The following is a 24,581-nucleotide window of genomic DNA, read 5'->3' as shown; positions in this document are numbered from 1 at the left end:
GGAACAGTTATTAAACTCCAGAACTTCTTTAGCACACATGCTAATGAAAGCCTGGGACTATACACCAACAGCCACTGTATAACATGGAGCTCTGTGCTGCTCCCTGGCCTGCATCATTTTATACAACAGCTAATGTTTGTTACCCATGATCACTTCTGCTTAACTTTTCTCAGATTTGATCTAAAAGACATACTTGAAATCATTGCAAAGCCTATTACCTCTTGGACAACAGACACAGTTCTCGAGTTTTTTGAACAGTATCAACTTCTACAAGAGACGAGATTTAAGTATTTTAAGGTACTTTTATTTAATAAATAACTTCAGTAATAGCACTGTAAAAAGTGAACATCTGTTAAAATAAAAAGGCACTTAAAACAAGAATATGACTGTGATGCAGTCTGAATGGTCAAAGGCAAATATACACGGCACATGTCAAGAATGATGTGTGACTTATGTCACATGACAAACTAGCAATCTTAGCTACAGGGTAAAGGCAAATTTACAGCTAAGACTGCTCAAAAAAAAAAAAAAAAGGAAAAAAAAGCTTGTGTTGATACAAAAATATTACAAAAAGAATCACAACCAAATACGTTAAAAAGATTAGAAGGGTGACAAAGCACCAGGCTTTAAACCAAGGAAACATTACAGAATAAAGACACAGTATGATGTAAGGCCCTTATGTGTTTGAGGATGTCTTGGTAAGGTACTTCATGATACTGCCACCCCAGGCTTGAATTTACAAAGAAAAACTAAGCAAGTTACCAGCCAGCAACTTTTTCAGTAATGGCACGTGTTTTAAAGCTATTTTCTCCTTCTTAACATTCTTCTCAAACCCTTTCATTTTGACTATAACTTGGCAATAAGCAACTTAAAAATTAAAAATAAGTATGCACACACTTTTCAGTCTTTTACACTGCTCACTTCCAACTTACTCAACTTACCATATACTTAATCATATGTCTAGCAAGAAGACGACCAATTAACCACCAGCTCCATGCTACATGAGTTTCATTATATCTGCAAACTCAAGCCCTGATTTCCCTGTAAAGCTAAAAAGTTTAATACTAAATGGCTAGGCAGAGCCCTCATGCTGATTGCTTTAACCATTTCCCTCCCAGTCCTGCCACCGCAGTATCATACCCTGCAGAAGACCCAGATTCACAGCACAGGAGTGGAAAAGGTCAAAAAGGCACCATGTGACCTTAGCTGACTAGGCTACACAGTCTCAAGTTTTTTTTGTCAGACCTCTGGCACTGATTACTTTTATTTGCAAAAAAAAATAAAAATTACATATGGTACATTTTCAAAACCTGCACAGGAAAACAAACCTATATGTAATGAATTAGTAAAATCACTGCAGTTTGCCCTAAATCTATCTTACTGTGACTACAAAAATCGCTACGCTGCATACAGTGTTGTGAAGATATACAAGCAGTGTTCATTTTCCCTCATATTTAGGATTGACCACAGTTGTCACTGCACTCTTGTAAATAGGATTTTCACCCTAGAAAAAGAAAAATATTTATGTTAACATTTAAAGACATAAGAAAGGCACCATGTTTTCGAGAAGTGTAAAAATTAGCTTAAGAAATTACCCATTAATGGTTTGTTTGTACACACGGTTTAAGTCAAACTAGTTTTCCCTCTAGCAACTTGAACAAAGGCATGCTCAGCTAACAAAGCAAAGGGTTAGGCCACGATCCTGTTTGATTTACACTACAGGTTTCCTTCAAAGGCAGCTGAACCTCGTGTGGTCATCTCAGCGTTGAGCCATCAACACAGGGGCCTGCAGCCCATGATATTTTTTAAAGAGCAGAATAGTAAATGACAATGTTTGAAACCATGACTAACCACAGACCACATTTTGCTATAATAAACATTTAAACAGCTTATCTTGTATTATAATTTAATTCTAGAAACAAAGTGGAAAGGCTTGTAGTATTTTGATAATGCACATTCAATATTTATGTTGAACATTCAGTACTTGGCATTCTCATTTTATTCCTGCAGGTTCCCCCAGCCCCCACATGCTTAAAATGTACAGTTAAAACTAAGAAATTTCTGTACTGGTGCAAATGCTGTAATAAAACAATTTTTTTCTACTGACACAAGAAATGCCCACAGAACAACTGCTTACATTTCTCTTTCTGAGATTTAAAAACCTCTATATTAAGCTTATTTTAAGCCTCCTTTGTTCCCAGGTTTCCTTTTATCTCGGTAGATCTTACTCTATTTATGGTGTCCTTGCACACAAGATGAACAACTTGAACTCAAAATCAGTAAGTAAATCTTGGTAGGAGAAAGGGCTATGCTGCAGATGTCAGCCTGAGTGAAGTTCTGTCCAGAACTGTACCTGACCTTCAGCAGCAGTAAGGGAATCTCTCTCCCTTTGAAGTGCCCGCCCCCAATCTGAGATGGCCTATGTAACTGTATTAATTCTGTTCTATTTAATTATACAGTGTTTAAAATATTTCAGGTTAAAACAATTTTTCCTACAGGAAATTTTCCTAAAGGAAATCATCCCCCATGACATACAGACACCATGTGTGTCTGTTTTTTCAGGGTCATAAGCCTGGAAAATCAACTGGCAATACTGCAGGCAAGGCAAGCAAAACGTAACTTGGTGTGAAATTTTCGTATCACAATTCCTAGGAACTTTGTTGCCTTCTATTTACAAGACCTGGTAGGCACCAAGTAACTGTTCTACCCCAACAACAGGAGCTGCTGCTAAGGAAGACCATTGAACTGGTGTTACTCCCTTGCTGTCATGGTTCCTTTCACAGAAAAAGAGTGTTTCTCCTTGAAGTCAGCTTCTCTACAGGCAAAGACCAACGAGGCATGTCCAGTCCTGCCTCGACCTGGGAGACTCCAGCCTAGTCTCTCAAGTCCCACCAGAATCTGGATTGCTGGACAATGGAAGTCAAGATTCTCTGTTCACTCTTCTCAAGATCTAAGTCAATACCACACGGCTTGAGATGAAGGTGTCCAGTGCTGTCTATACTTCACAAATACATAGCAACAGCAAAAGACCCTTCTCTCAGTTCTCAGGCAAACTCTGTCTGAGTATATCCAGCTACTGGTTTGGAAAGGGATGGGGAGTTAAGATTTTTTTTTAAATTTTTTTTTAGTCATCATGGAAATACAATATTGTGGCTAGTTCTTGGCCAGACAAATTAGTCAATGCTAAATTACCTCCTCCCAATATTTTTAATAAAAAGCTTTGCAATAGTAAGATGTAAATGAAACTGGAAAAACATCCAGGGATGAGGGATTTAATCTGTAACTGAAGTATCTCATTATGCCTCAAAGTTCTTGACAATGTACAGTGTTTGTTTCCTCAACAAGTTTTAATGAAGAATTCTTAAAAATGTAAATGTAAATCTGTAAAGTTTGATGCAGAGGAAGTCTGTAAGCTTCACAGTCTGCATCGTATGCAGACTAGAAGATACTGCACAGTCTTCTGAAGGCAAGGGATTATGTAATACTTGTTATACTGTGCTTTTAACCTTCAACGTTTTACAAAACAGACTACCCCCAGCATATACAGGGAGGTATATGTTTACATTTTCTTGTTTGTAAAAGAGAGATAACTTCTTTCAGATAGTGTTGGAATTGGTCTAAAGGTTAGGACTAAAACCTGGAAATCTGCAGGGTGCTGCTCATACAATTATTTTAAACTTGCAATCAGGTTTAAAATGTAATTTGTGTAAGTAAGATTGTAAATTTTTTTACTATAATGCCTTTTCAGGAGAAATCACAATTTTAAATTTATATGCTCTTTATGTAGCATAAGCCCTATTTACACAGAAATTGAAGGGCTGTACTGTCTTCCCTTGTACTTGCATGTTATGTTCCCAAGAACTCTTAGAAGCACACAGTGGGATTTAGGTCACTGAATAAGGCACCCAACCAGGTATCTCCCCATGTCAGTAGAATGTCTTGGTTCCCGTAACAAATAACGGAGATTTAGTCAACACAGAGAACTATTCAGCTTAACCCAACCTTATGCTGGATCAGCTAAACAGCCCTTGAGGCTCTACTGCCTGTAACCCCAACAGGGATTTGCAATTCCTTCCCTGCTATCTTTGGTCAGAGAGCCAGTGACAGCCCTGGCCTTTCCAGCCATACTCGATCACTATGTCTCAGCCCTTGTCTTCTACAGATACCTTATCATTAAAACTAACACGGAAGTAGTAAATAAATGTCCACTAGTCCGACACAACTCTCTTTGCTTAGGGCCCACCACAGCTGGCACATGGTATGAACTTTCAGAGACTGGCAGCATTCCAGGTTTTTAACTGGTCACTATAATGTGGTATTCCAAACTTGCTGTCTTAGACAAATATGCTGGTTTTAAATGAACCCATTTTCTTTACACCACTGCAGAGAATACACTGGTTTAAGCATGCAAAGTTAGGGAAAACATGTTTGCCACATGCCCCTACAAATGAAAACACCATGCACACTTAAACCAAAATAAAAATCAACAAACAGTAACTATATACAAGATCAAGACATTCAAATAAAGATGGAGGGTTTTTTTTTTATAAGTACCTTCAGCAAAGAATAAAGAGCTATGTTCTTGCAACAGTATTCAATTTCAACTAGACTGGACCTTCTTATTCCTTTTTTCTCCATGGAGTTACTGTTTCAACAGTCACTTAAGCTACCTTTATAGTGAGTTTAAGTTCTAAGACACTGCAAGAAACTGCACTCTAGACTATTTAAATCACCCACATATACACTGTTATATTTTTGGCTCTTGTTAATATCCATCATTATTTTACAGTAATATAAACAGAGTCATCTGTCAATCTGTAAGTACGGGAGTTGCATCAAAGGATGAAGCAAAGCCCAAGGTTAAGGGCAACACCGACGACAGAGGGCGTCATCCACCAGGACTGGAAGAGCAGAGGACAGCAGCTGGCCTGCTATCAAGTAAACACTCTTCATGACACAAATCTCAACCAGACAGGCAGTGAGGATGGTAAGGCCTGACGGTGGTGAAACAACATTAAGACAGTAGCTGTGCTGCAGGCCAAGGACAAACCGAACTCTATTCAACCTAGCTGGCCTGAGCATAAACAGCAAGGATACTGTGGCGATAAGTCATTCATAACATCACAGACCAGGACTGGGAAAGTATGTGGGCACCTGGTCCACGACAAGCTCTGTGGTGCCGCAGTTCACGCACTGCAGTGACCAAGTTCACATGTGTGTATGACTGCTGTGGAAGAGGGGGAAGGGTCACACAAACTGCACACTTAATTTTATTGTACACGTATACACCTGGAAGGAACCTACTGCAGCGTAATTTTCTTGTAATGGTATTTCAGATTAATTTTTTGCCTTGGCAATACAAGACAACTCTTTTTTCACCTAAATGAATGGTTACGTCAACAATCTAAAAACCCTAAAAAAAAACCCTAGTTGTAGGGGAAAGGAGGATTTTCTTTTTACTTCCTGTGGGTCAACTATTCTGTCAATACTAATCTCCTCCTTTTTGGTGGCCAATAAAGTTAAACAGACCTCCGTCTCTTCCCAAAGTTCTGATATTTCTATGAATACCAAAAATGATAAAGTCATGTTTAAAAAAACCCCACACTTTCATACTTCTAATCTTTGCAGTGAGTGAAACAAAAAAGCAGAAGCCAATCCCTGAATTTACACACGAGGAAAGCTTTCTGCAAAAACTACGTTTTGAGGAGAAATGGCAGCACTATTCATTAGATCCTGAAAGTCATGGGGCAGAGAACAAGAGCACAGAATGGAAGTTACACACCGTACGGTTTGTTAGATGTTTATCCTGCATGCAAAAGTACACAAGAGAACAACAGAAGAGAACATAACAGAGACTTAACTAGACGGTTTATGTGAAATGTTAGAAATACTCCATTTTCTCCCCAGAATAATTAACTCTGAAAAGAAAAAATGGAAAGGAGGTGAACGTGGTTGGTGTGGCAAGCAAACCAAACATTTTTACAATCAATTTTGGACACATTGGAAAGTGAAATGACTGCAAAGAGCAAAGGAAAGTATATTTCATCAAGTAAGGGCTCAGAATGCTAGACAAAGTATTCGGAATTGTTGTCACAGAGATGACAGGTAAGAGCTTAAATACTCTTAATTCCTGCTTTCTCCCCTCATTTTTCCTTTCCAAAAATCTTTTGAGTGCAACACTGAAAAACAGAGACAGCAGACAATAAAATTAGAGCTACAGATCCTTCCCATCCACTGGCTCCTGAAAAAAGCCCTGGGATATTAAAGGGATGTGCTGCCTTCCTGACTTCATTCCCTTCCCTCTAATCTGATCTCTGTAATTCCTGTCTCTCAGTGCTCTTCTGACAACCATTCCCCATCACATCCTCCCTTTCTCATTCCCTCCCCAGCAGCTGGGGATCCCAGGGAAGGAGAAGAACACCTAAAGCATTCAAGAAAGTGCAACCTCAAAAATCTATAGAAGGTTATCTACCCATCACTTCTGGCTTACTGACTTCCTCTTCTGGATACTGCTGTTTCTCCTTGCATATTGAGTGTGGAGAGAACTGAAGTCAGCCTTTCCAAACAGAAATGAGGTGTTCAGGTAGACTTTAGGAGGGACTAAAAACTGGGGGGAAATGCATCTAGAGAGGACAAGAACATTAATGGGTTGTTTGGGGGCTTTTTCCTATGGAGGCCCCCAAGCTGGCTGGACTACAAGTACTGTGATATTGCCAGTTTCAGTAGAAATAAGGATGGAAAAAATAAGATGACTATTATAAAATCTACTAGTAGAGTTTCACAGTTTAAATACAGGCTAGTTCTATGCTAGGTTAATATGCCAAAGCAGTTAAAAAAAAAAAAAATCTGTAAGGCTTCTCTGAATGTTCCCAGAGTTATTTTAATAAAACCAGCGATATTTATAGGCTAGGATATCTGAGGAGTATCTAAACTAGCTTTGCAAACATACCAACTTTAAGCAAACTGACTGTTGATTTGAGGAAACAGAAGACAAACCCTCCCCTGAACTCTGTGTCTCTCCACAATCCAAACAGCTTCTTCGAGCCTAACAGCTGTTTCATTACATATCCACACATTTATACACACACACACAAAAATCACTTGTAGAATAGTTTAAGGTGGTACTGGTGGTATTAGTAAGTAAGCAACCTTGCTGTCAAAATAAGTTAAAAATTTTCAAGCAGCATTCCTTAAAACCCCAGAATCAAAGAGGTAGTATATAAACTCAGCAAGACTCAAACTGTGATTAACTGACTATGACATACAGTGAGTTTGAAGTGACATGCAAAGGACAAAAAAAGGAAGAAAATGAAAGAAGATACAAACTGAGACTTAGAGACCAGCTTTACGTCCATAGTTTGGATTCTTGAAATTGTTAATAGGGCTCTTGTATATTGGATTTTCTTGCTGAAGTAAAAGAAATGGTCAATGTCGAATAATTCAACAGGAAAAAAAGAAAAGTAACATTCTCCACTATCACAGAAAAAAAAAAAATCATGCTATATATAAAGAAAAGTGTTAGTATTTTTCTTTCCAGCATAGAATTAATTTTCTTAAATAGAAACAAAAGACTTCCTAGGAGATTTTTTTCAAATATTCTCTTATCAAGTCACTGTAGAAGTGACTTCTACAGAACTGTAGTGAAGGGTTTCCGATTAGCAGATTCCTAAGATTTCCCAGAGGCAGCAACTCTATAGCCTATGTAAGCCTACACTTTTTTGTTGAAAAGGAAGATTTCAGCAAACCAGTACCAGCCATGATTTTGTGCCGTTACTGAAATCTCCCAACTAAACCTGTATAAGTATTTAGAAGATCTCCTCCATAAGCATTACATTCTCTTCTTCATTTTATACAAAAGCAACTCTCATCTTCTAATAAACATTTTAATAATATGTTGTAGTGTGGTACAACTGCACAGCTCAACTATTCTGTCACCATTACATTTCTAACTCAAGAGGTACTTCTCAAAGAGGGTTGGGTTTTTTGTTGGTTGTTGTGGGAGGTTTTTTTGTTTTGTTTTGGGTTTTGTGGGTTTTTGGTTTTTTTGCTAGTGGTAACACATAACATGTTTTGAAGTCGGCATAAAAATAAGTATCTTTCTGTTCCTCCATAGGCCAGAAGGTGAGAATACAATCTGAAACATTTAAGGCATGTGAACAAAAAATCTTCTATTCTTCCTCGACTACTGTAGCTTTTATACAGATAAAAGCCTCTTGACTTACCGTATCCCACTTGGCATTCATCTTCTCCTTTTCAAATTTAGCAAATTCTCTTCTGTCATGAATGATCATTAGTAGTTTCCAAATCAATAACAATGCAAGTCCAATAAGAACAATTCCAGCAACCACACCAGCTACAATGGGAATGATGTCAGGACCACTGGGGCATTCTATGGAACAAAGCAGGGGAAGCGTGACTTTACAAAATGGTAAAGGTAATGCACATCCAGATGTTTTTGTTATGAAGCCAGTATTTTGAATATCAAAGGTATGCCAAAACTATTTTCCTTGTCTGCACACTGCTAACCCCTTAAGCTATTCATCTAGAGTATTAGAATAAAATAACTAGCAACTGTATTTTAAACATGCAAGAGCTCCAAGTCAAAGGTGGTGCTGGAGGGATAAACCAGCTAAGAGTGCAAATCCAGATCAGCAAAACAGGCTCCACAGACTCTGTCAACACCATTACAGAGAAAGGGTATTCCTCATTTTACCTCATACAGCTATTATTGTTAGCAGCTAATATAGAGATAAGTAAGAACTTTGCTTCTGAGACGGGTTTTTATTTTTTTAGGATATTTCCTCATCTTGGGAATTGATCTCTGCTGAAATTTAAAAAAACCCCATCTTCTTTGCAGAAAAATATAATGTACTTTCAAAATAAGTGAATTATGTGTTTGAAAAGTGTAATACAGATGCAAAATGATTAAAGGTGACTAACATAGAAATAATAATAATACAAAATAAAACCTAACTCTTCTATTAATATAAAATTCTTAATAATCACAAACTGAACAAGGGCTTTTGCAGAGCTTACTTAATGCACAGACTGAAGGAGTCAGAAGCAAATAAATGTAGCTCCTGTGTTGTCAATAGTAAAACTGCTTCCCTTCAAACTTCAGACTCCAAATCTTGGTAGCTGCCTCTACAGGAGTGAAAGAAGTGGGAAGGGACATGACAGGAATTCCCTGGCAACCAATAAGGAACAAGCATCTGCTCCACCAGATACAGCCCTACTGAACAGAGCTTGTTCCTTCAGCACTTGTATGGCACAAAATTAAGGTGTTTCCTGGTGCATGAAGGCTTGATTCAGATCTTAACTAAGGAAACAGAAGTTTATCCATGAAGAAAAGGTCAGACCTCAAAAGTATAGGGCACATTCGGCCTTGTCCTAAAAGAAGATGGGGCTCAAAGTCCTCCTCTATACTTTGGACTACATTTTTAGAGAATTTTAAACATTCCAAAGTGGTATTTATTTCTAAGAGCAACGAAGCACTGATGTGTATTAAGTGATGATCACCCAAATGATCAATCTAAAAATTCCTTCAATAGAATACCACAGTAAACCTTTCAAGACACAAGTAAGGTGTGAATTTTCTTTCAGACTTATAAAAATCAGGTGATCGCACACTGCTAAAGTACAAAACCAGAATTTCTGCACTGGTAGATGCAACATCCAACGATTCAGACAATACTCTTCATAAATAAATGGTAAACTACTGGTCAATCTCTAGAATTGTTCTCTCTTATTTGTATTAGAAGATTGAAAAAAAAAAAAAAAATCAAGCAGAGTTGACTGTTAAGGATTAACTAAGCAAAAGGCTCTTTAGATCTATTCTTGAAGATACAGCAGTTCAGTAAAAGCAAAGGCTCTCAGCATGAAATAATTTAAGCAGTTTGCAGCACAGTACACAATTTTGTGGTGGAGGTGGTTTTGTGTGTATGACTGGCCCTCTATTATTAACAAAAAAAGCAACAAAACCCCACAGACACCATTCTTTATAGCCTGTAGCACAAGCCCAGTCAAAAAAAAAAATATTAAAATTTAGATATCTAGGCCTTGCTGTAGGGCAGGTAAACAAGCCTGCAAAGTATGTCAAGTGGAAACATGAAATGCTTTAACAAATACACATACCTGTTTGACTTCTTGCTCTTAAAAAAACAAAACCTAAGCCTAAAGGTGTGAAAAAACTAGATCTAGAGAGATATTCTTCTAAAGCCACTCAAGTTCCAGACATCCCCACCTCTCACTTGGGGAATAGGTACCAATGTCAAAACACATCTAACTCACACAAATCAACCAGAGCTACTTTGTAGTATGCAACAACTGCAAGAATTAACAAAGACAGAGGGAAGTAGACAAGATCATGTTCACACCTGGGGTCTCTACCACGTGGACACTGGCTTCACCATTTGAGTTGACAGAATATGTGAAGTAGAACCAGCAGTCATCAACATCCTTCTCTTTGCAATGAGACAATGGATCGGGCTGTCCGGGCTGTGGCAACTTATCTCTGCTTTCTACGCGTGTCATGTTGAAATGCATACATTCCTGAGAACATGTTTCCTTCTTTTCTCCCTTATCGAAAGCTCTGCATTGAACGCAGTCCCTGTGAAAGTACACATCAGAAGCAATGTTTTTTAATATGTTCACAGAAGATTCCCAGCATCTAAAGACACATAAAGGAGAAAATGTGGAGAAAACCCCCCAAGAAACCCAGCCTGTTTGCCTTGGAGGTCAGGAAAAAATAAAGCAAGACACAGCTTTTTACCAGCCAGAACATTGATGCACCTTGAGATTAACAAATTCCTCTCCCTGGATGACAGAAAAAAAGGTCAACAAATTCCTCTCCCTGGGCAGAAAAAAAATTACCTAAATCTCTAAAAGGAAATAAGGCTAAAACTTTTTCAACACCTCCCACCTGAAAAATGAATACTCTCAGAGAAGGCAGTGTAGGTACAAGATAATTACATTGAAACAGTATCCAAGAAACAGACAGGTTAAAAAGAACAAACTGAGTGACAAGCTTTACAGTAGGATAGCACTCCAAATAACTCATTGAAAAAAGCACACTGAGCAGGATTTTTATATTAAAAATACTGCGCTGAGAGAAACCCTTAAAGTCAGCAGCACAAAGCCAGGAATAAGACCAGTCACTAATCATAAACTTATTTCAATCACCAATCATTCAGTCACTAATCATAAACTTATTTCAAAGTCTCCATGAAGGAAATGCTTGGTTTGTAAAAACCCAGATTTCCAAAGGTAGGGATGCAAATTTCACTGGCCCACACAGATCTAGGTTTAGTTTACAACTGTCAGGGTAGTCTGAATTTTTCAACAGTATTTTGCAATAAGAGTTTTAAACAATAAGTTTAGCTAAAGTTTTAACTACTCTGGAAATTGCACAGTACACGTATACTTTTGTTACACTGATTTCAAAAGGTCAAGATGATGGGACTTTACAGCTTGTCACATTATAGACCTATGTTCCCTCCAGCCCTGCAGAAGGTTGGCTGCTGACAATCATACAGGAAAAGAGGGGAAAGCTGTAACCTGCCCAAGTAAACCTGAATGGTTAAAACTGATTTAACATAACGTACACATTTCTATGCAAAACATGGCAGGGAAAAAATTTAAGAAATAATTTGCCTATCTGGAAGCAATCAAAATACTGTATCAATAATGTTTTGTTCGTAATTATTGATTCTCACCCAACAACTTTTACTGCCTAAAGGGATGATCTGATGTCCTTACATTTCAGGGTAGAATAAAGCACAATATCAAAAGCCTCATTTTAAAAATTCTGCACACACAAATATCACAAACTCAAATGCATAGAAGCTGGGACTTGATTTTCTAGGTACTTACTTGTGCTCTGCACAGACACCGACACAAGTCTGACACATTTCACATGTGGCGCCTTGGAATTTGGGATCTGTACAATTACAGGTGCCACATTCACAGGTTCCTCTTCCATTGCAAATCTGTCCATTAGACGCCATACAGGGAAAAGTATCCAAAGAACAATCGCATGCGCTGCCAGTGAAGTTGGGGAAACACTCGCACACTCTGCATTTGCAGATACCATTTCCTGTGCATTGAAGAGATATTGCAGTGAAATTAAATCTAATATAAAATGGAAAATTTTTGACAGTAAGAAATACATGTCCACCATCTCAGGATAGATACAGGGAAAAGAAAACCCTGGTGGAGAGATAATGAAGATACTAATGAATTAAGAGCTACAAAATAGATTTTAGCTCCTTGAAAAGCTACTTACAGGTGTTTCTCCCCTTTTTAATTATCTGACATTTGGGTTTCCTTTCATAAACAAAACAACAAGACTAAGGAAAGCTGATCAAGAACAGTATAATGTGATGGCCACATCTCCTGGGTGGAGAGCATTACAGCACTGCTTCAGTTCACAATTTTATATGTATATTGATACATTGATCACTCCTGTCTTTTTATCTATTGCTAGGCAGATTTCTAAAGCAAGACCTAAGAAGATGAGGAATGCACTAACAGACTTCACAACACAGACAAACGAAACACCTTTGGCTTCCTAGAACACCACCATTCAGCTGCTGTACTTCTGACCTCACCCACCCAACTAAACCTTATGCTCCTTACACTCTCTACATAGGAAACAAGAAAACTTTATCTCCAGAAGGGCAACTTGGATGAAATGGAAAGATCTTTGGCTACATCCCTCCTTCTCCACTGAGAATAAAGTGTTTAAGTCAATACTTATCTGTCACCATATTTTTTGGAACATCACCACCATTGCTCCTATCCTTTGTGGAGCTGATGACCAATAGAGTATTCTGAGCAAATCAGACAGATGAGGTATTCTCATATTACGTTAAAGCTTAGCGGCTTCTCTGTTTTATTTTTGTACCACAGTCAAAATTGAGGTAGTAGTTAGACTTCTACCAGGTACTTCCATGAGCAAAGCAGCCTAGGAAAGTTATAGGACAAAAATACATGCAAGCAAAATAATTTAAACACTGGCTGCTGGAGTGTTTTCTAAATTGCTTTTGATTTCAAGAATTAACTGCCATCAGGGTCTTATTTCAGGCTCTTAAGGTGTTTTTCTGGATCTTGCATGTTCTAATCTTCACTTATCTTTCAGAATAGTCTCAAGACAGCATCTCACTGGTATCTTGTTGAGCACAGAGTCAAGCACTCACTATTAAAAGCTGAGGTCATGATCTTTTTTTATTGACACAGTGGTTACACTGAGCCAGTTAACATTATAATATCTGGCCAGTTGTCTCAGAATTCTTTACTATAATAACTGAGGGTAATTCTGTAATGAACAGCAGAAGTCAAGTTCACTTTACATCCTTCTTGTATCTGTGGTTCAAGGAAGGTGAAATGGGCATTAACACACTACATGTTTCTCATCATAGAAAGCTGTTTTATTAATAGACATGTTCAGTCACTAAATCTGTGGATATTCTCATCTCTCTTATCAAGCAGCTATGGTCTTTAAGCTAAGTATCACTACTCTACAGGGTAGAGTTGTCAGACTTGAAAACTGCTGGCCAGTTCTGCCTCCAGAAAACTCAAGTAGTTTCTCACCTCCACAAATCAAACCATTTGATCGATCACAATTGAAGTTATCACATTCACAATATTTGCCAGAATACACTTCATTGGTGTTTTCTCTTTTCTTGCATACACATTGTCCACAAATGCATTCTCCATTGTTACTGCATATTTCTGTACTGTTCTCCCTCCTGCAGTAGGCATCCATATCCTCACTATTTACTTCATCTGTACTACATTCACATAGTCTTCCAATACGTCCTTCATTACATCTGCAAGGTAAAAACACAACTGAAAATGTAAACTTGATTAAAAGTCATACAGTAAGAAGACTGCAAAAATAGCAGAAAGAACAGGAGTAAAAGTGATTATTCTCTCAAGGAATATTCAGCGTTAAACTTCAATTGAGATTTCTAGCTGACACCTACATAGATGTTCTTGGAGACACTGAAGCAAACTGGACTAAGTTGCTTCTATGCTGACATGCCAGGTGAGAAACTATGTGCCACCACCTCTAAATTGCCACATAACTACTATTAATCCCTCTCTTATGTAACAGAACAATAATTATTTTTAAGTGACAGTTCACTGTAGCTGCTGTCATCTTTGAATAAAAAGCTCCCCTGCATAATTGCTGTTCATGGGAGATTAGATGATCTTCAGAGCTGCTGAGCACCAGCTGAGATCTCTGGGGATCAGCAATTCTCATTATCAAGGCTAAAATATCAATGAACAAACAGAGGTTGTTAAGTCCATATGTTTTCCTTCATTTTTAATAAGTCACATATTAAACCATGAGGAATGAGAATGTTACACTTTATTTCAGTTACAGTTCACTGAGCAGGAACCACTACTGTTTTCCAAAGTCCTGCATCTTGTTTTCCTGGAGAAGATCTTAATTCCATTCTGCTTTTACCATTCTCCTCTCAACGGTTTCCAAAAAGAAACAGTTTTCGCTTTTGCTGTAGGTTTCTCGGGGGGTGGGGGAGAGGAAGGCTTAAACCTTGATTTATTAGGTTGATCTTCAACCAATCTTCACTGAAACTCTAAGATTTTGCTCTGCTTTCATTGTGTGCAATTCCAGAAAATCCATTATCATTTTATTTTCAAATGTGTAATAAGGAATACATGTGTAATTTAATTCCTGTGATGGGCAATAACGAACATTTCAAAGGCATAAGTACACAAAAAAATTATATATATTCTGAAAGAATTATAGATATATACAATTAGGAGAAACATTGTAAAAAGATTCCAAAAGGTTAGAAATAAGAAATTCAGGAAGAAGAGACTGAGGTGTCATCCAAAATAAAAGGTGGTTCTTTTATGATTTTCACTCTTTCTTGCTGTGAAACAACTGGTGGCAATCTGGGTAGGAGCTCCTATCAAAAAACTAGGAAGCCTTTGAATTTCTCAAAATCAACAGAACTCACATTAGAAGGGTATAATTAGATCAGTATGAATACTTGCAAAAACATCAAAGTATTTCCATTCAGTTTGTCCCGTAAATCCATAATTTTGCCCTATTATATTGACCTCAAAGTTAAATAAAGGAACAAGAAAAGCAGTAAGACCTATATCCTTAAAGGTACTGACTCAAGGCCAAACTTGAATTCTGACTTGTACAATACTGCCAATCTAATGATCAATATTAGGAATTTCAGCATAGGGATTATTTGCAGAGATAAGGCAGTATGTCAAAATACCCTAAAAGAAACAGGTCCATAACAGCAATTCTTGTCATTTCACTAAAAAAATTAGTTAAAACCAAATAAACCCTAATTAAGGGTTCTTGCTCATACTTCTCTCTTGGAAAAAAAAAAAAAAAAAAAATTACCTGCATGCACCACATTCAAATGTTCCATTTCCTTCGTGGCAGGCTGGACTATTAGGTTCTCCTTCACTTTGACACTGACATTCACAAATGAACTGTAGATTAATTTCCACTTCTTCAGTGAACCCCAGCGGTTTAATTTTAATTGTTTCATTTTGTCCTTTCTTTGGACATTCATTAGCTGTTACATTAATCTCAAATTTAACCTGCAAAGAAAAATAGAGTGCCACATTACTAAAAGGAGTTTTGTCTGTACTATTAAAAAACAACACCTGAGTGTTTATATTTTATTTTTTAGTAGCAGCACATATACTGTAAGTTACCTCATCTCCAATTGAAATGTTAGAACATTTCCTTCCATCTTCTTGTGTGTCATTCACTCCATTCTTGCAGAAGGACTTATAACTGATTGTCACTCCTTTTGGTAGCTTACTGTTTTCCAGGATAACCTCTGAAGAAAGGGACTAAACCAATAGTTATTAGCTAACTTCAAACTGAGTTGCACAAGCATTCTGCGGAAGAAAAGACACTACACAACTATGCACAGTCTAAGTGCCAATCCCATGGGCACACTGGAATTACATAAATTCCAACATGTCAAGAAACACCAGCCCAGGGCTGCCCACAGTCACACCGTGGAGACCCCTTCTTATGGTTGAACCCTGATATGCAGGACCAGGGCAGGTCTCCACAGATGCTGGAAGGCACTTGTTTGCCCTGTGTACTCCAAAAGGGAAATAGGGCCCATTTACACAACACAGCTATGAAGAAAATATTTTGGGGCCAAACCTTAGTAGGTCCCTATGGTTGATAGAGTCATTTTCTTTGGGGTCAAATGGTTGCAAAATGGCCCTTTTCTCTTTCATGTGGAAAGAAGGCAAGAACTAAAGATGATGAAGAAACAGTGGGGTTTTTGGTTGCGGGTTTTATTTTTTTAAAAGGGAAAACATGGATAATAACTTTTCTTTGTAGTTTTGTTTTAATTGGCTTTAAGAATACATCTTCTTGTCATCTAACCTCTTATGGCCATAGTGTCTAATGTGGTTTTACTGCAATGGCGGTATATTAATAGTTTAGTGTGCTAACTTTGTATTTTGTATTAAAAAAAAATCCACCTTAGAGTATCTGCCTGAAAAACTCGTAACAACTTAGAAGCAAGAAAAATAAACACAACCTGAATAAAATCTGAACTTACATTGTATGCATCAATGATCAGCTGAATCACATTGCTGGAGTTTGAAGACAATGTTCCCACTGCAGATTTTGGTATCAGATTTTTCAGTTCCTTTCAGTATTTACAAAAGTAAAAGGAAAATTAAAGTCTTCCTAACAAACAAAGTATAATTTGTACTATAAATATCTGTATGGTGATATAATGCTTTAGTGGATTAACTAATCAAGACCAAGTTCTTCAAACAAGAAGGCTAAAGTGTTGCTGGTGATCTTCATGATTTATACACAGCACTACTAGTATAAACAAATATCCAGCCTTTTATTTTCCTCTGCATTTTCATGTCAAATTTGGTAATAGAATACTAAGACCTCCTCTTGTACAAGTTGATCACATATAAGGTGTCTTCAAGATCTTAAAGAAGCAGCACCACACTTCTAGTGCATTAAAGATAGCCCGATAAAAGATCATTTCCAACAAAAAATAAAAACCACTTACAACTTGAATATAGCTAAAAAAAGAAAAATACCTTGTTAGGTTAAAATGATGAAAAATAAGCATCTCCTTTACACAGTCATTTCCTGTTTCACAATCACATCCAGCAGTTTAGTTAAACATCAGGAATATAAATAGACCACAAAGGACAAAATATGCTCTTTCGTAAGTGTCTCTTGTTTCAGTGTCCACAAACCCCTCAGCTATTTTGTTGTAAAAATGTTCATAAAAAGTAGCAATGAAAATCTGTTCTCCACTTCCTTCTATCTATAAAGAGGGGTAAGGAGGAAGGGCACTTTCTCCTTGGAAATTACACATGCACTCAGTATTAATTTGAACAAGTATAAAAAGCTAATAATAAAAATGTGAATAGAAACATCCATGATAACTTCCAAACTTATTTTAACTTCAAATCAAGCAATTTTAATAATTTCAAAGTAAATCTGAGTCAGTCTTTGTGTTAACAGGGGGGAAAGAGTACAGAAACCAGAAATACGAGGTTTTTATCTTTACCTTATAAACTGCCTGAAACTCTTCAGTAACAGCAAAGATTGTCTGAATATTGTTCTCACTGAGCTTCTGTACCAGATGAGCAATAGAAGGATAATCCTATGAAAATCAAGCATAAATACAATTCGAATCTGGGACACATGCTAGAAAACAATCAGAAAGACTCTGACATCATAAAAACAAACCACCTTTAGAAACATACGTAAGACTTCTAACTAGCAATCTTATGTCACAGTTTAAACTAAAGTAACCCTAAAAACAAACACACAATGAAAAGATTCCATATATGCCCCATGAAGGTAGGTGCTTTTTCCACAATAACATTATTGTATTCCCTGCCATTTAAAGTCTCCAGGTTAAATCCTTAATCTCAGTGTTCTCAGAAAATTACCTTTGGTAATTTTCCATATGACTTACCTCAGTGAAAACTACTACCTCTTGCACCTTTTTATAAAGACTAAAACTGAATTAATTTTAGGCTTTTACTGAAAAATAGATCACATAACTTTAGGAATATATGAACACATAAAATTTGTAAGGCTTATTGTGTTTACCCCATTCAGTAAATATTCTTCTTTTCATATTTTGTCTGATTTTTTACTTATCAACAAACCATGAAGTCAATGTTGTTAAGCATACTTTTATCATAAACTTTGCAAGATTTCAAGCTGTCTTAAAAAAAAAAACCTACCAAGAAGCTCTCTATTTAAATTTTTTACAGTAGTAAAATACTTCTGACTTTCTGACTAGCAAAATAATAAAATAATGGGACAGAGCCACCACAGTTTGCCAGTGGACATGCAGGGTTATTAACTATTTAAAAAGTTGAAATCCAACAACAAAAATCATAGTGTGGAAGTCGCCATTTCTTGAAATTTTCCAGTCAAGACTGGATTAGTTCTTGCACATATGCTTTAGTTAAGCTAAAGACACTTGATGCAATACAGAGGTAAATGGGTAAAGTTCAAAAGATGCAGCGATCTGAAACTATACTAGATGACCTAATGAATTTTTTTGACCTTAAGCATCACAAAGTATTAATTTCTCTAGAATAAGATGTAAAGACTTACATAATAGTGGCTCATTGTGTACACATTATTTTCCAGATGACATTTCCCATCATTTGGTAATACAATTCCACCAAGTTTACCATCTCCTGCAAAGTGAAATCCAGCATCCGTGGAAAACACTAATAGTCTTGTAACATTTCTCCAGCCAATTTGTTCCTTGGGAAACAAAAAAATGGATTTTTGGTATTTTGCACCAATTTATTTTATAGCATTGAGAGATAAAAGACTTTGGAGAAGCCATACTGCAAAAGTGTCATCCTGGAAATCATAATCCACTCAAACCTTAGAAGCACTTGCCCTTAATTAAATGTCTGCTCCAAAACATCTGTTGCAGGCTTTTCACCAAAGGCAAAAAGCATTCTTTGAGACATACTTTGGTCTGTTCAGCTTTCACTAGAGTATTCGAAGAGTGGTAAGTTTTCAGAAGTTGGGCATGTCTGTCTAGTTCTTCAATGCGAAGTCCGCTTCTATGTCACTACCACACAGCCTGAGCACAGTGGACAATGTTAGCATGTAGTCTATGCTGCAGTCTCGAACTGGAAGATTGTGGGATGCCTGGCACTAGTCTCTGAAGAATCATCAAGCTTTGACATTCTAGTCCAGATTCGTATACACCATAGTGCTCACCAGATGACTGCCCTTTTTCACTGTCCCACAAGCATCCTGGCCCACAACTGCAGAACCTAATTAATTCTGTTACCTACCCTTCCCTATTTTTTAAAAAATTCTTCCATCAGGTTCAAGTTCTAGTTAAAGAGATAAGACCATGTAAACGTGTCACATAAATACCAGTTACCACTGTATTGGGCTTGTGTGGCAAGGTTTTGGTGGGGGCAGGCCACAGGGGTGGCTTCTATGAGAGGCTGCTAGAAGCTTCCCCCATGTCTGATAGAGCCGATGGCAGCCAGTTCCAAGACAGACCTGCTGCTGGCCAAGGCTGAGTCCATCAGCAATAGTGGTAGCGCCTCTGGGATAACATAGTTAAGAAGGGGTATAAAAAACCTGCGCAACTGCAGCCAAAGAGAGGATTGAGAATATGTGAGAGAACCGACTCTGCAGACAGTGCAGGTCGGTGCAGAAGGAGGGGGAGCAGGTGCTCCAGGCGCTGGAGCAGAGATTCCCCTGCAGCCTGTGGTGCAGCCCATGGTGAGGCAGGCTGGGCCCTGCAGCACGTGGAGGTTAAGGGGGGAGCAGAGATCCACCTGCAGCCCGGGGAGGACCCCACACAGGGAGATGCCTGGAGAAGGCTGTGACCCCGTAGGAAGCCCAGGCTGGATCAGGCTCCTGGCAGGACCTGTGGACCCATGGGGAGGAGCCCACGCTGGAGCAGGTTTGCTGGCAGGACCTGTGACCCCCTATGCTGGAGCAGTCTGTTCCTGAAGGACTGAACCCATGGAAAGGATCCACGCCAGAGCAGATGACGGAGGACTGTCTCCCATGGGACGGGCCCCACGGTGGAGCAAGGGAAGAGTATGAGGAGTTCTCCCTCCGAGGAAGAAGGAGCTGCAGAGACAATGAGTGATGAACTGACTGCAACCCTCATTCCTCATCCCCCCGCACTGCTGGGGGGCAAGAAGGAGGAAAAATCGGGAGCAAAGTTGAGCCAGGGAAGAAAGGAGGGGCGAGGGAAAGGTGTTTTTAGATTTGGTTTTATTTCTCATTATCCTACTCTGACTTGATTGGAAATAAATTAATTTTCCAAGTTGAGTCTGTTTTGCCCATGACGGTAACTGGTGAGTGATCTCTCCCTGGCCTTAACACATGAGCCTTTTGTTATATCTTCTCTCCCCTGTCCAGCTGAGGAGGGGAGTGATAGAGTGACTTTGGTGGGCACCTGGCATCCAGCCAGAGTCAACCCACCACAACCATCAAAAAAAACCCCAAACCAAAAAACCCAAAAGGCTTATGATTAATACTGTACTTTTAAAATAAGACTCTAGATTGTTTTAGAAAGTCCTGTCTCCATTGATCAATAGCAAAAATAACACGATAACAAAGCAATAAACTCAGTTATCACTTTTTTGGGAGTCTGTGTTGTACAGGTTCATAGAATGGTCTGTCAGACTATAGAAATGAAGGATGCAGTTATCTAGATCAGATCTTGAAAAAAAAACAAAAATCAGGTTGCCCTCTACTTCTGCCTGAGAAGCCAGTAGAAGTTACAATTCACCAAACTATTCTGAACCAACAAGAAACACATAAAGCTTTGAAATAATTTGAGAATAGTTGTTTACTTAGCATTTCACACCCTTTTGAGCAGAACTTGACTCTTTTACAGTTAACTTTAAGAACTTTGTCTCTGGAAGGCATCTATCAGCTGTGACTGTGACCTCTAATCGGCACTTTCCCATTTCCTGGTTTCATTCACTCACTAGAGGTCTCTAGTCTATCTTGCTTCGCTAGTATGAAATGACATGTTCAAACATCAGCCACCATAATACACTACATCTGTATTCAAACAATTCCAATCTAACAGAGCAGTAAATAAAACTAATACACACTTACCCCACAAACTGCAACCTGCATTATTGCATCAAATCCACCTTCAGGAGAATCTAAATTCCCAGAAATGTGCTGTTTACCTACAAGCTCATTGAATTTATTTCCTTCACTGGTAAGGCTGAGCACATTTTTATAGCTAAATGGACTTGTACAGTTCTGGTCACCTGTACAAGGATTTCTGAGTTTGGCTGGTGTTGTACTTATATATGGCATCACAGTTTTCTCCACAAAAGAGCCAAAACCTAAGACAGAACAATAAAAACCCTATAAGTTGAAGAATGGAAGTCTCTTATTTATATTACGACACAACAGAATGCAAGTAGCTGAACTGACATCAGAAATAGCTCTCATATTTGTTTATGTTCCTTTCTCCATAAACACCAAGTACTCTCACATTCCTCAACAGATTCTATGTATTAAAATAGCTGCCATAATACTACTAATTTAACAAAACCCAAACCTCTTCATACACAGTCATGTGAAAAACATCAGGAAGGAAACTTGGTATTTTATTTTATTTTTAGAATAGGAAAATCTTTCTTACCAATTCTAAAGTCTGAAGTTATTTTTTCCATTTCTAACATCAGAGCAGTTCCAAGACTTTTCACATTCTCTAAATCATCTTTCATAGAATAGGAGAGGTCCATAAGATAATAAAGGTCAATAGGGTAGTCTTCAGCTCTCTTAAATTTTAGTGAAAATGTTTGGGGTTCCCCTGTTTCAGAGATTAAACAACAAATAGAAACCATTAAAAATTCCACAACGTCACTTCTCACAGAAGAAAAATGCCTTTTTAAGGAAAAGCTTTGAAATACTGATGGAGGTTTTGAACTACAGATGAGTGATTTTTTCTCTCCTGTTAATAAAAATGCTTAACATCAAATTAAGACGAAAAAAATTTCAAGAAGTATTTCTTTCAAATGTTCAACTTCATACTTCTACAGTATTTTAGCTTTCCATAGAAAATACTAGCCTGCCAAAAAATCAAGCCTCTCTTAGTTGCTGCAATTTCAAATCTTCATACTTGCAATATTTTTAACAAGATTTCTGTAAGATATAATAGCACAAATTTTCAGTATCTATTTGCATCCAAGATGACTCCAAAAATTCTCATGGTTTTAGTTTAAAAAACCTCACATTCTTTAGAAAGGTTTATAAAAGAACCACCAGTTCTGGATGGAATATTTCGAATTACTTTGCATCAAATACAGGCTCAGAGCACAGAAATGACAGCAAGACAACAGCAAGTTACCATTTGTTGCAATTGTAAGCCCAGACCCTCAATTTTGCCAACAGAAGCATGTAGTCTTGAGAATCTGGTGCTGAAAGACACTGCAGAAGAATTACACCCCACCCCCCACCCCCCCCGCACTGGAAAGTATTCATTTGCCTGTTATATATGAAATAAGGAATAGAATTGGAAGGTTTTTCCCCCCCACTCCTCTCAGTCAAGTTAAATGGTGATATTGCAGCTGCTGAAGTCTGCTTGGTAATCAGCAAACATTTGCTTAATATGAGCTAAATTAGGAAACTGGGGAAACCATTGAAGGGCAGCATGGTTTTCATAAGAAAAAACCCTGCAAAAAGAACAACCACTAAAACCAAAACCTGAAGACTTTAGATTTTCCTTACCTACTGTTTTTAAAAGAGCCTGCAGAGAGAGCAAATATCCCTCTCTGCAAGCACACAGTCTGTCAGCAGAGAACTTATGAACAAAAAAGTGCTTATAAACAAAGTAATAATTTTTTTGGTAATTAGGTTCTGGTTGCCCAGGTCCCTCGTATGTTCCGATGTAGAAACTTCCATGTCAAAAGAGGAATAATTTGGTTTGAAGCTGAAAGGGTCACATTAGAAATAAATATGGACAATACCAAAATTGCAAAATAACATTCCTTTCCTTTCCTCTTCATGTTAAGCTTCTTCACATCATCTTGCATTTATTAAGGCAATCACTACCACGCAGCTGACACTGAGTGCAGGCTCTTATTCCAGGTAAGTACAAGGTAGTTGTTGAATGCACATGCAGTACCTGCAATCTCCTTAAGGACAACAACCTCCATTGTGCTCAAGTACTGTATGAGCTACTAGCCCTGGGTTTTTTCCCTTCATTTGAATGAAATAAAAAGTTCTCTTTAGGGCTGGAAACAGTACACAACTACTTTGTTCTCGTTACTGTAGTCCTGTGTCCACATCTTTAGCCTCAGGAAAGATGTTTATGTAGCAATCCAAAAATTTTGCTGCATAACTACAAAACCATTCAGTTCAGACATGCAGACTTCAGGCATCGACAGTACTTCAAGGAAAAGCATATGCTCTCGTAACTTCTCTAAGTTTTTGCTCACTCCTCAACTTTCATTCTAAGAAGCCACACTATAGAAAATAACCTCCAAAATACTGAAAACAAAACAATTTTACCTTTTTGATATATGTATCAATCCATGCTCTATCTATTTTCTCCTAAGTTCTATTGGGAACAAGGGATAATATCTAAACTTTCATAAAAATTAAACACTATTTGGAGTACCTAAGCACCTGGGGCTGACCTGAATGGCTCTGCTATCATTCAAGTTATCTGAACAATAGCAGTTTCTGTAACAAAATGGTTACATATTCAAAACAAAAAATGCAGATGCGGTGGTGACAGAAAAATCATCCGAAGACTAGAATGAAACCATCCTTACCGACTCTGAGTTTCAGTACTAATTTTTGTGGCTGGATCTGTGTAATGGCCTCTGGTTTCAGCTTCTCTGCAGCACCTATCTTACGATTCGTTACTTCTCTATCTTCAAGCACCTGTTTGTCACCTCGGGGATTTTCTATATCTTCTATAGGACAGCCTTTACTCTTTAGTGCTGCCAAGTCATCACATCGGGCAGATGTTGGTTCTCCTTCTTGCAAAAAGTCCTAGAAAACACAGGCAAAAAAGTATCAAGTTTCTAGCTATCTGCAATTTGTTATACTCTACGCACAATAGCACTTTAAAAAAATTTATAAAGATCAGCAATAAAACACACAGTCCTGAAATATGTTAAATTATACTAAATACATCAGTGACTCTTACTCAGTCCAGGAGTTTGCATCTACTTATACTTATCTGTGTATAAGATGGAAGTAAGATGGGGGAAAAAAAAGTCCAATGTCACCTCTGACATGACATCCTCTGGCAGAATATCCTTTTAAACTGGCTACTCTAAAAGTGATAGCAGGTAGAAAAAGCTCTCATCTTCGTGTAGTCATCAATAACATGAACCTATCTGTACAGCCTACTTGGCAACTATCCTCCCTTTTAACTTTTTTTTTTTTTTAAAAAAAGGCTTTAATTAAAGATTATGTAAGTGTACCTTGGTACTCCACAACAAAATGGCAATATGCTGACAGAGCAGGGGAAAGACAGACAACAATTCTTTTATTTTGGGGAAATTAAATCTGAAAGTGAGATCCA

The 24,581-nt window shown here is 37.8% G+C and overlaps 1 protein-coding gene across 2 annotated transcripts in view; it reads right to left on the bottom strand.

Annotated features, from left to right (window-relative positions):
* Positions 1-288: 288 nt before the first annotated feature.
* Positions 289-24,581, bottom strand: part of ITGB1 (integrin subunit beta 1) — a 45,771-nt gene continuing 21,478 nt past the window's right edge. The window contains exons 4-17 of one of the 2 annotated variants that reach the window (XM_074900013.1): positions 23,821-24,043; positions 21,684-21,854; positions 21,143-21,381; positions 18,638-18,793; positions 17,571-17,666; positions 16,587-16,676; positions 15,715-15,855; positions 15,395-15,597; positions 13,591-13,829; positions 11,872-12,094; positions 10,377-10,609; positions 8,223-8,389; positions 7,327-7,407; positions 289-1,504 (exon numbers count right to left, since the gene is read on the bottom strand). In XM_074900013.1, the coding sequence (XP_074756114.1) occupies positions 7,333-7,407; positions 8,223-8,389; positions 10,377-10,609; positions 11,872-12,094; positions 13,591-13,829; positions 15,395-15,597; positions 15,715-15,855; positions 16,587-16,676; positions 17,571-17,666; positions 18,638-18,793; positions 21,143-21,381; positions 21,684-21,854; positions 23,821-24,043 (2,256 nt within the window). In that variant the 3' untranslated portion in view covers positions 289-1,504; positions 7,327-7,332. The remainder of the gene's footprint in view (positions 1,505-7,326; positions 7,408-8,222; positions 8,390-10,376; positions 10,610-11,871; positions 12,095-13,590; positions 13,830-15,394; positions 15,598-15,714; positions 15,856-16,586; positions 16,677-17,570; positions 17,667-18,637; positions 18,794-21,142; positions 21,382-21,683; positions 21,855-23,820; positions 24,044-24,581) is intronic. The other variant, XM_074900014.1, reaches the window with a different exon arrangement.

Source organism: Athene noctua, chromosome 2 (assembly GCF_965140245.1).
Source record: "Athene noctua chromosome 2, bAthNoc1.hap1.1, whole genome shotgun sequence".
Taxonomy (NCBI): Eukaryota; Metazoa; Chordata; class Aves; order Strigiformes; family Strigidae; genus Athene; species Athene noctua.
This window is presented reverse-complemented; position numbering and strand designations above follow the sequence as displayed.